Raw genomic sequence first — 12293 nt, forward strand, 5'->3', positions numbered from 1 at the left:
CATACTCTAAAATTAACTTGCTATTTCAAACTTTGAAAGGTGTGAAGGTATGGCTGTAACTATTCCAGCTCCAAAAAAGCTCTGTCGTACATCACAACTTTCGTATACACATTAGATTTAACGATCGCAATGCTTCTAACGAACCCCACAACCATTATGCACCTGTTCTGCAATTTTGATTTTGAAGCCAGATTAGACACGTGTGATAATATCCTCCCTAACTCTCTTATTCACTTCAATGATTTCCAACACAATTTTGACACAACTTTCTTCAACGTGGGAAACTCACTTTGCTCTAACTTTCTTTAACGTGCGAATCGACTGAAAATTCTGAGTCAGAATCAGCGAGAGAACATATTCATGATCTGACTGAGACATGGGATTTTTCATTCGCCCAAGGGAAGAAATTCCCATATCGTGAAATTGTTAAATACCACCTCACTTCCTCCCATTTTCATTGACTTTGAGTCTGCTCTAAAGTTTCCAGCTCCAGAGCCAGAGGCATTCAAATCCATGGCGGCTTCTACTTACAGAGCACTTCGCCAGGTGTGGCGGCCAAACCCAATGTTGCACCGCAGTACCCAAAAAGGGCACAGCGTTAGAGTGGCGCATTTGGGAAATCCATTGCCCTGTTTCATGCATTGCCGCGAATTTATTGGGGTGAGCCAGGCCCAAATCCACCCTTCTGTATTTTATGGCGATCTGTTGCGCAAGAATATGGATGACATTATTTCTCATGAGATGCCGGGGCTGGATCAAATCCGGCCTCCAATGGCCCAGAAGATTACGGTGGAGGACGCGAGAAAATTCCTCAGATTAGCTCGCATGGAGTCGCTGAAAAGAAGTTTGAATCAAATTCCCCAGGACTCCATTTCCTATAATGAATTCCTGCAAGTGTGCAGGGAAGCATTGGATCCGAGTTCTGAGAAGGAGGCAATGGCCCTTGCTAAGCTCCTCGACGAATCAGGGCACATTCTGGTGATTGGCCGCAAAGTCCACCTTCGTCCTGATAAGGTAACAGAAACTTCAAAACTGCTGGAGATATTTAGAATTCGATGGGAAATTGGGTGTTTTTCTGGTAATTGGAATTCAAAGGGAAATTGGATGTTTTTGGTAATTAGGTCGATAGGTATAACTCTATAATGTATAATAGTATGATAGTTCTTATGTGTGAGAAAAATAAAAAGGATAATATTGCTGGTTTCTTTCTTATTCAATTTGTTAAGCAGTATTCAAGTTATTACAAGAAATCTTTCAAGACCAAACCACTATTCCTTATCCCTTCCCACCCAGAACTTGTCATTTCTGTTGTTTTTTTTCTTAACTAATGAGAAATGGCAACCTTGTCTGATAATTAGAATTTTAAAAAATTTAGACATTCTCTCTGACAATTAGATCCATAGACATAACTCTACAATCTATAATGGCATCATTGTTCTTATTTGTAAGAAAATTAAAAAGAATGAGACTGTTGAAAAATAACAATTTTTATTGTTTTCTTTCTTATTCAATCAGAAATGACAATTTTTGTTGTTTGGATAAGAATCCAATCAGAATAACAACTTTCCTTTACTATGAAAAGAAAAACAGGCAAATTGGGTGTTTTTGTTTTTGGGTAATCGATGGGAAATTAGGCGTTTATCTGGTAATTAGAATTCAAAGGGGAAATTGGGCGTTTTGCTGGTAATTGGAATTGAAAGAGAAATTGAGTGTTTTTCTCATTGTTTGGTGTTTGCAGGTCGCAAGAGCTATAGAGGAGGCGATTGCTCTGTCACCGGCGGCCATTAGAAATCCTTGCAGAGCGGAGCTCGCAGATTTGGAGAAACAGAAGGCGGAAATCGATGTTGAAGCTGAGAAGCGCACAAAGGCTGAATTGTGGTGGGGATTGGGGATTTTTGCTGCTAAGACTGCAATTTTCATTAGGTGGACGTTCTGGGATCTGTCATGGGATGTGATGGAGCCTCTCTGTTTTTTCGTCACATCTTTCTACTTTATGGCAGGATATGTGTTCTTCCTCACCACTTCATCTCCTCCCACGTTTGGAGGATTCTTCAGAGCTCGCTTCCTGGCCAGACAGAGGCAGCTCATGAAGCAAAGAAATTTTGACTTGCATCGCTTCAAACACCTTCAGATGTTATCTATGCCAAGATTCAACTATGACTTGGAGGTCTCAAGATTCAAATATAATTAGTATTTAATATCAGTTTCAAAATGGTACCAAAAATCAATAATATAAAATTTGTCAAAAATTAAAAATAGTTGATTGTGATCAATAGAATTAATTGTTTTTAATTTTTCAAAAATTTTCGAAAAAGTCAATAGCACGAAATTTATAACCACTTTTTGGAGCCAATTTAGCTGCATCCATAAAAAGGTGTAATGGTTAGGTACGAGTATATATATGAAGAATGTTAAAATACAATTGAGATTGAAGAAAGGAATTTGAAGGTGAATATTGAGATAAAGGGTTTTGTAGAATTATAGAATCACCCATCTTTGATTCTTTGAAGTAATATCTACTTTCGAAGAGCATTTATATGTCGTGTCTAAAAGAAATAGTATTAGCATCATAGCGATTATTTGATGGTTACTTTTTAATTATTTGCTTTGAATCATTTAAACAACTTACTAAGATTTGTATTTTGCATATTCTTTTCTCAAGGAGTGTGGTGTAGTCTCATATTGCTATAAGCCATTTGTAGGCCCACGTACAAACGGCCTAGTGCATGCATAAACTTGTGAGAGGATGAGGCCTAAAAATCGTAAAAGTTAGAATACCATAGTAAATTATTAAAAATGTACTTGATGTCTCATTCTCTAGCTATGTGTGCTATAGTAAGTAAAGTATGACTAGAATATTATGATATTTTTAAAAAGTTATAGTTGTGTAAAGAGTAAGTGTAAGAAAATGTGGGATGAAAAGGGATCAAATGTACTTTTATTTTTTTATTAGTTAAAATCTTAATTGGACGAGAGATATATATGCTCAAATTTTGAAGATGTGTTGAAAACAAAAATTATAGTAGTATAAATCTAATTCTTAAACTATAATTTCTTTTTAAATGATTAATGCCACCAAGATGAAAGGTTGAGTGCAAATAATAGTGTTCTTTCTTTTATCTTTAAAATATAAGCATGTCTATGTTCATCTCCTTATCTTTTTCTATATTGATTATTTTTACAAATCAACTCATAAAATTATTGTCAAGTGTGAGTACTACATTTCTTTTTAATATTTGATTAAAATATTTTTACCTTTTTTTTTAAGTAGATGCATCATGCACCACATAACTTGCATAAGTTAAATTACTTTTTTGTTTTTATTTTGAATGTGTAGAATGAAACTTAGAACAATCCTCTATATATAAAAATAAATAAATAAATTATATGGCTAGAAATCTAACAAGTAGCTCTTCATTTTGGTGGTGGTTTTGTAGAAATTTATTGTAAAAAATGTAAATCTAATGAGGTTAAAGTTACAATTTGAATTATTTTATTTAAAAAACATGAATGTGAGAGTTGTAGACATCCAAAATTACCACTAATTTTTTTCATAATATTTTTTTTATAAATTAATTAAATAATCCATACTTAAGTAATGGTCACCATCATTCATCTTTAATTGATTCACATTCCTCCTCTAAGGTTAAGTATATAAAATAACTTGATTAAATAACCTTATTTGTCTACACCCTCCAACTTAGTCAATTAATTAAACTATGATTAGTTAGTTTATTAAGATCACTCTTATTTTTTCCATTACTTAATTACATATTATCATTAAACCTTAGCCTTTTAATCCTAATTATCAAATATGTCTACATGAGTTAAAATCTTGTTTGTTCTCCTCTTGCCATGTGTCTCCAATCTCTGGCATGCTTCCACATGTGTGAGCGCGCTAACTCATTCCAATCTTTGCTCATACATGTATGAGTATGTTGTCTTAGAAGTTTCTTTGACTTCCACTTCAACCACTTTATGTTTCCACATGTGTGAGCATGCTAACACATCCCTCTCTTCGCTCCCATATGTGTGAGCATGCTAACTTGAAGAAATGTTAATCCTCCACCTAAGCCCTTAATCTTTAACTCATCTCCACTGCAAATGCTCACACATGTGAGCATATCTCCCACATGTGTGAGCATACCTACTCTTTCACCTCATGGAATGCATGTCTTTTTCCCATTTCCCATCTTTTCCCCTCTTATGATACTTGTCACGTGACTACAACTTCAATTGATGCCTCTATTCTCTTAAAATCCTAGCCCTCCTCCAATTTTACATCTTGGTCCTCAAATTTTCTCTTAAAAATATGTATTTAATGAGAGGCTCTCCTTCCAATTTTATGACTCTTTCATGCTAATGTCATATAGTTGTGTTTTTGCAACTTAATAATCTAATCATACCCTATTGTTGTCACACTAGTGGCATTGACTACAAGGAGCAAACAAAAACATTATTGGAGCTCATCCAAAATAATGAAGGTGTGATGTGTTTTCAAGTTATTCATTTCGACATCATTGTGTATTCATATCCATTTTTTCTCTAACACAATATCTTATCTTTTATTTGGGATTTATATTTTTCACCTTGATAATTTATTTGCTTGAGCCCCTTTTGAAGGTACACATTTTGACAACTCCACTAGGAACCCATGACCTTGTGTCACAAACCTCCCATTTTATTCCTTTTCTTATAGAACAATTATCTTATATAGTCTCAATTAAGAATTACTGATATTAATATAAATCACATTCAATTCTAATATAATGATAAATTATAACCATTTTACCCATGTATCAAGTGATATTCATGTAGAATAACACTAGTTATTTTTTTACATGTGTAAGATGCAACCCAAAGCTATTGATATTATATCAATTGAAATAAAAATACTACTATTTAAACACCAATAGTTATTTTATGCCAATCAAAACTTCTACCTACTATTTTCTGATGCCACTATAAAAAAGATAAGCTACTCTAGACTATACATTGTTATAGATAGTAAAACTACATACGATTAAAATCTTTGTTGACCCATCAATGAATGGTGTGCATAAACAAGATCCACAATAATCTTGGGAAAGGGAGCTAGATCAAAAATTCTATGGTTTTTCCTCCTTTGAAGATATTAACATCATATGGTGTGTGTGGTCTTAGAAGAGGGGGAATCTCTTCTTCATTACTTAAGCCCATCCCTAATTTGAAAGAGGTGACTTCATTGGATATTTTTCAAGATTTTCCTTTGAGATGTCAACCATATCTTCATGAAAATCCAACACAATGAAAACCAAAGCCTTTGAAGGTGCGGCTAAACTCCTTGGATCATTTGATTTTGCTTAAGACTTGGAAATTTTAGGGGCCCCAAAAGAGGCACAGGTCCCAAGACTTGTTGTGAAGTCTCAACAATAAATTCATGTGTATTGTTTGAAGAGGAGTCATTTCAGTTGGCTCGAGGAGAGTCTTGAGAAGGGCTTGACACCATCTAGTCCTCAAGTGGGATAACACAATGATGGGCTCCACACCAACCTGCCAAGTTGGCAAGTTGGATGAGGAATATTGCTTGCTCCAACATGGTCTTTAAATTTTTTTGCATTGCAAGGTAGAATGATTAGTAGAGAATCACTTTCTACACCTAAAAGTGACTCTCCTGTAATCAACAAGTTGCCTCCATTTTTGGTTGCCTACTTTCAAAGATATTTTATTTAAAAGACCATTTGAGAGATCCATCAATACACATATGCATACATAGGCAGAACTAGCATAGTTTATTATTTTTTCTCAAGAACAATAGTACTTACCAAGTCCATTCCAAATAGCTCACAAATTCTCCAACTGTCATAATTAAAAAGGGAGATAGGGTAAACAAATCCATAAGAATTTTGAAGTGAAAGTTTGAGTGCAAGGGTCAAAGGATGGATACCAAAACTTCATGTAGAGGAAATCCCCTTGGAAAACTTATGGCCCATTTTTTATGAACCTTTTCAAAAAAATCTTACATATCTTGGATGGAACCTTCGAAGCAAATATCTAGAGTGTGAGTAGAATGGTGGAAAGAAAGGTAGCTATGAGTCATATCAAACTGAGTAGAAATATCCTAAACATGGTTAAACCCATTAGTGGTCAAAGCATTAAGAGGAGGAGCATGTTGGATGATTTAAGATGAGAAAGGGGCATTGGCCCATGACATAGGGTGATTGACATAGTGTCGAGCATCCAAACCTACTGCTTGGATTTGTTGAACATATGCAACAACCTAAGGTTTTCATCACAAAAAGGGGGGTTTCAAGGAGGGAAGAAGCCCTAGCTCCACCACATAGAGAAACCAAAAATTACAACTAGGAAGCAAGGTATAGGTCTAAATTCATGTGCGAGGATGAGATAGCAGCCGGGTTTCATTGAAACCATGATTGAAGGGGTGAGAAGAGAGTGTGGAGATAAGAATTGAGTGTGTGGAAGCAGAAGCACACTCTAACATTGTGAAGAATGATACTAGTTATTACTCTTAAGGTTATCATTTTGTGACCATTTTCATAATTTGTTATCAACTAGCACTTGCACCAAAAGGAGGTGCAATGGTTATGTTGATAGTAAGATATATGTTAATAATATATCAGAGGGTACAAATTGAACGAATAGCAATAATACTATAGTATAGTATAGTAAACATAAATCAACAATTGAGATCCTCCTCATAAATCCCCTAGGATCCTTCATTGTACACTATAGCTTTTTTAAAATACAAGGAAACAATTAACTTATGACATAGATTACAATGAATAGATTTGATCATGATCATTTATATATCTTGTTTGTAAGGGTTAGGGTTATTGTTAGATATAGAATTAGGGTTGGGGTTAGTTTTGAGATCATGGTTAGGGTTAAAGTTAAAATTAATATTAGACTTAGGGTTTCGTTAGGATTAAGTTCAAGGTTATGGTTAGAAATTGATTAAATTTTAGTGTTAGGTTTATTGTTGAATTAGGTTCAAGGATTAGGGATAGGGTTAGGGTGAAGACTACGATCATAGTTAGGATTGCAGATAGAACCATAACTTTAATTACATCCTAACCCTCATATAACACACACTAACTCTAACCATAACTCTAACCTTAACACTAATACTAATTGAACCACAAACCTAACACTATTTCTAACCCTAATTTAAATCTTAAGAACACTAACTCCAATCCTAACTAAACTCTAATGATTTAACCCTAATTTATTTATAACCCTAACCCTAAGCTTTTGCCTAAAATGGTAATCTTGTACTTGAATCCTAACACTAACCCTAATTGAACCCTAATACTAACCCTAACCCGAACCCTAGAAACTTTAATTTTAACCAATTGTTAACCCTAACCTTAAGCTAACCTTAACCATAACTATTACTACAATTAAAAGATGGTACATATTATTTAATTTTGGTTATATTATAATATTTACATTAGATTAAGGATTGTAATTCAATTAATAGAAAATAGTATTCTACATACTGTAATAAAATCATTTTATAATTTTTCTATTTATTTTTTATTGTAAAATAATTTTTAACTCATTTAAATTTTCAATATTTTTTAAAAACTTAAATAATTCTTTTTTTTTTAACTTTGTAATATTATTAAATACAACATATAAATATAAAGTTCAATAATTTGACAACCAATAATATGAATGTTGACCTCTTGCTTATTTATATTTATATTATAATAAATTTCAATAATTTGTTTTTAGTATAAAAAATATAAAAGTTAGACTAAATTATAATAGTAATAATATAAGGTAGTATAGTAACATTACAATATTAATTATATTATAATAATATTTTTATTATAGTAATATAAAAAATAATATAATATATAATAATTATATGTATTTTATGAAAAGATCATATAATATAATATTAATGATAATATAATATTATCACAATGCAAGCCGCCACTTGTAGCAGAGTTGGCTGGGGCTTGGGGTTTGCATCCCTCGAAGTCACAGGTTCGACTATGCTTTGTAGTGGGCAAAGCCATGGGGTCAATTATATTGTGTGTCAGTTCCTGCTCTGCTGACCTAGGGTATAGGAATGGACTTTACCTCTAACATTTAGCCGCCACTTGTAGCAGAGTTGGTTGGGGCTTGGGGTTTGCATCCCTTGAGGTCACAAGTTTGACTCCGCTTCGTAGCGGGAAAAGACATGGGGTCAGTTATATTGTGTGCCAGTTCCTGCTCCATTGAGCTGGGGTATAGGAATGGACTTTACCGCTAACATTTAATTATCACTTTTTTTTTTAATGAGTTATGGAAAGGAGCTTTGCAAAGGGCGGATGGTTGTGGACAGGAAGATGATTTCAATTTTAGCAATAGAGATGGTATGATGATCATAGTACGATCCAACAAAGATTAGGCGATAGAAACAAGGAATGGGAGAGAGGTAACCAACAAACCTTTAGGGATTGGTAGAATCGTCCTTTGCCAGGTAAAAGACTAAACAGACATAAGAAGGAATTTTTTGACATCTGCGATCATGATGAACCCATTTGGAGGCTAGAGAAGAACATAGCCCTTTTTAAAAAAATGCTTAATGAGTCAAAGGCAAATCTCATATCTTCCAGACTCCATGCAGAGATATTTGGTTCTACGAAGCTCCCTTCCTTCATTTTGTGGCTGAACTCCATTCCGATTCAAAACCCTACCTGTCTTTCGGAGCCAAATAGTATCCCGGTGGATAAAGGAAATCGACACTATTCGACATCAAATTTTAGAGTGCCCTTCAATCCAAAGAGCTTCCTCACGCCCAAATTTTATTAGGAACTATCTCATCCTCTGGGTAATGGGGATACTAAGAGACTGAAAATATGGAGGAAGAAGTCGATATTGGTGGAGGATTCCAAACAAGCAAATGAGCTTGTTTCTAACACAACCAAAGGACAAGAAGGGGGTGCATGTAGGATTGTAATACCAAAGGATCTCCTCCAGCCACATATTTATCATCTTCAGGACAAAGCACTAATTGGTAAGTTTTGGGGAACGTCACCTCTTCCTTCTAATTTGAATAAATGGGCTAAAGGGGTATGGAAAAGGGTTAAAGATATGTTTTTCCTTGATAGTGGGTCTTGATGCTTTATCTCTATTTTTTATTCAAAAGAGGAAAGAGATTCGGTTCATAGGTTTAAAGGTTGGTTCTGCAATGGGTTTGGGTTGGTCACATTGAAGTGAATACCTATCTTTTAACCAGATATTGAGTTATGCAAATTCACTCCCTTTTGGATCTCTTTTCTTGGATTGCCTTTTGAGTATAGAGATTTGGATTTGATCGAGTTATTTGAAAATCAAATAGGCATTTTTATTAGACATGATTTTCTCTTGTTTGAGTTAATGCATCTGCAAGTGAGAGTATGTCTCCTGCTAGACCTCACCAAACCCTTCCCTAAGAGTTTGTCAATCGTTTCAAAATTTGGCTCATGGTCTCAGGATATTGTGTTTTAGGACTCTAGTATGATAGAGAAACATTCAAATTTCTTGGGTCATTTAACTACCCAATTCCAAGGAGTACATTGCCCTCTAGTAAGGGTATCCAAAAAAATGTTCATTATTTTCTCAGTTAGTGGATGATATCCAGGGAGTTGAATTGGGGCGAAAAATGCATTCTGAGGAAATGGGGGTAGACATACATAAAGAGGTGGATCTTTGGGTTGAGCATAATGAAATGAGTCAGGCTATCAAAGTAAAGCAACTTGATATGTCCCAAATCTATCTATCCCCAACTTTTTTTTGAAGAATAAGGACTCATTATTATATTTATTAAATAAATGGTCATTGGATGTAAATATGGGTAACCTGAAATCTCTTTCAATTCCAATGATGATGATTTATCACCTCCCCCAGTATTGTTACCCTCTAAATCATATCTCAACATTAACAACCATTTTCTGAGATAGTTCAAGCTCCCCTTTGTTGAGTCAAAATTTGATCAGCTAGTGGGGGAGAAACTCAACAAAGCATGTTCTTTATTTCTATATGAGTTGTTACAAGAGGAGAGTGCCCTGATGAGTATTGAGGATTTGACTGACTTATACAATAACTTGGTGAGCAAGGATAATTCTTCATCACTTCAAACAAAGTATTCAACCCTCCGAAAGAGTTCGGTTAAGATTTTTGATTCAGGTTTTCATGCTATTGTCTCGAAGGGGTGTGAAGGGAAAATACCCCTATATCAAGATCCTTCTTTGTTACAAACTAAAACCCCCAGGGAGGTTGTATGTGCAGAAGTCAATGAGGATTATAGAATAGATGCATTGATGCAAAACAATGGTTTTGAAGGTGGCAGGGATATTGTAGAACAATCTGTTATTCCTTTTGAACAAGAAAAGGTGAATTCAGGAGATGAAATTGTTATTGTCTTCATGTGAAGGGAAAAGACTCCTGTATCAAGATCCTTTTTTGTTACAAACTAAAACCCCCGGGGAGGCTGCATGTGCAAAAGTGAACAAGGATTATCGAATAGTTGCATTAATGCAAAATAATGGTTTTGAAGTTGGCAGGGATATTGCAGAACAACCTATTATTCCTTTTGAATAGGAAAAGGTGAATTCATGAGATGAAATTGCTATTTTTCTCAAAGGGGTGTCAAGGGAAAAGACTACTGTATCAAGATCCTTTTTTGTTACAAACTAAAACCCTTGGGGAGGCTGTATGTGCATAAGTCAATAAGAATTATAGAATAAATGCATTAATGTAAAACAATGGTTTCAAAGTTGGCAGGGATATTGCAGAACAGTCTATCATTCCTTTTGAACAGGAAAAGGTGAATTCGGGAGATGAAATTGCTTTTGTCTCTTCAATATATCAAACAAGATCTAAGAAATCATTTTGTGTCCCTATACCAAGAGGTAGAGGTAGGCCGCCAAAGAAGAAGATATTGTTCAAGAAGACAAAAGAGGAAATACAATTGGGAGTGTAATCCACATTAGATGATAAATTCTCTCTTGGGAGAGCAGTTGGCTCTCCTGCACTGCTATGAGGATTATAACATGGAATGTTAGTGGCATATTCCCTTAACAAGAGATACCTCATCAAGTCTCAGATTGAGTCTTATGGGGCCAAGGTTTATTTACTCCAAGAAACTAAGTTCTCAGAAGCTCAGGAATTGCAACCTTTTAAGAGCTGGAAAGGGTGGCAATATGTTGCATCTCAGACTATTGGTGCCTCAGGGGGTCTGGTGGTTTTGTGGAGAGAACACAAAGTGCAGGTGTAATCATTGGAGGTAAAGGCCAATTTCATTCATGTCAAGTTCTTTGAGCCAAGGGGTGTTTTTAACTTGGTTGTAGTCTATGGACCTAACTCCACAACAGGTAAGAAAGTGGTATGGGATTCTATCCCACTCTCTTTCTCAATATAAGGATGAGACCTTCATCTTGGGGGGTGATTTCAATTCAGTCTTGTCCTTAAAAGATAAAAAAAGGAGGTATCATTCCTCCCCTCAAGACTATGTAGAACTTTAATGATTTTTTGGTCAATAATGGTCTTTGGGATTGTTTGCCACACAATTGCCAAGTCACATGGTCAAATAGGAGGCAAAGATTTCATCACATTAGAGTTAGATTGGACAGATTCTTTGTCAACCTAGTGTGGTGTTCCTCTTATGGGATTATTAATAGCCAAATTTTACCCTTAACTGGTTCTGATTACTTTTCTCTCCAAGTGGAGACTCCTCTTAAGCATGTTGTCAAAAATCACAATCCCTCATTCAAATTCCAACCGATGTGGTTTAGGTACATTTCATTTGTCCCAAATCTTCAAGAGTGGTGGCTCTTAGCTCCATTTGTATCAAGTTCAAGGATGTCCCAAATATTCACGAGTGGTGGCTCTTAGCTCCATTTGTATCAAGTTCAAGGATGTTCCAATTTGTTAACAAGATTTAGTGGATTAAAGCAAAAGTACAGGATTGGAATTTGAGGGTGTTTAAAAATATATTTATGGAGAAGGTTCAATTACAAGAAGCTATTAAGAATCTAAATGAAAACATTATACAAAATGGCATTAATGCATATTCATATAAGCAACAAGTAGCCTTGAATCTGCAACTACATGAAATGTTATTGAGAGAGGAGGTGTACTGGAAACAAAAATCTAAGGAGCAATGGCTGAGAGAAGGAGATAGGAATAGGAAATATTTCCATGCCTCAGTAAAAATGAAGAGAGCTAGTAGTATGATTTCCCAAATAAAACATGGAGATGGTGAGGCTCTCTCAAATAATGACAAAATTCAAAATGAGGCTATCCAATTCTCCTCCTCT

The 12293-nt window shown here is 34.9% G+C and overlaps 1 protein-coding gene across 1 annotated transcript; it reads left to right on the forward strand.

Moving 5' to 3' along the window:
- The first annotated feature begins 296 nt into the window (after positions 1-296).
- On the forward strand, positions 297-2334 carry LOC131034748 (calcium uniporter protein 4, mitochondrial). Its single transcript, XM_057966323.2, has 2 exons — positions 297-1014; positions 1739-2334. Exons 1-2 carry the CDS (start codon positions 514-516, stop codon positions 2189-2191), a joined length of 954 nt encoding a protein of 317 aa, XP_057822306.1. The 5' UTR covers positions 297-513; the 3' UTR covers positions 2192-2334.
- Positions 2335-12293: the final 9959 nt, after the last annotated feature.

The sequence above is a fragment of the Cryptomeria japonica genome, chromosome 5 (genome assembly GCF_030272615.1).
Source record: "Cryptomeria japonica chromosome 5, Sugi_1.0, whole genome shotgun sequence".
NCBI classification, from domain to species: Eukaryota; Viridiplantae; Streptophyta; class Pinopsida; order Cupressales; family Cupressaceae; genus Cryptomeria; species Cryptomeria japonica.

Excerpts from the sequence above, each read along its gene's own strand:
- LOC131034748 (XM_057966323.2), top strand. The coding sequence starts at position 514 with ATGGCGGCTTCTACTTACAGAGCACTTCGCCAGGTGTGGCGGCCAAAC. Across the intron at positions 1,015-1,738 it reads TCCACCTTCGTCCTGATAAG|GTCGCAAGAGCTATAGAGGA; the intron begins GTAACAGAAACT and ends TGGTGTTTGCAG.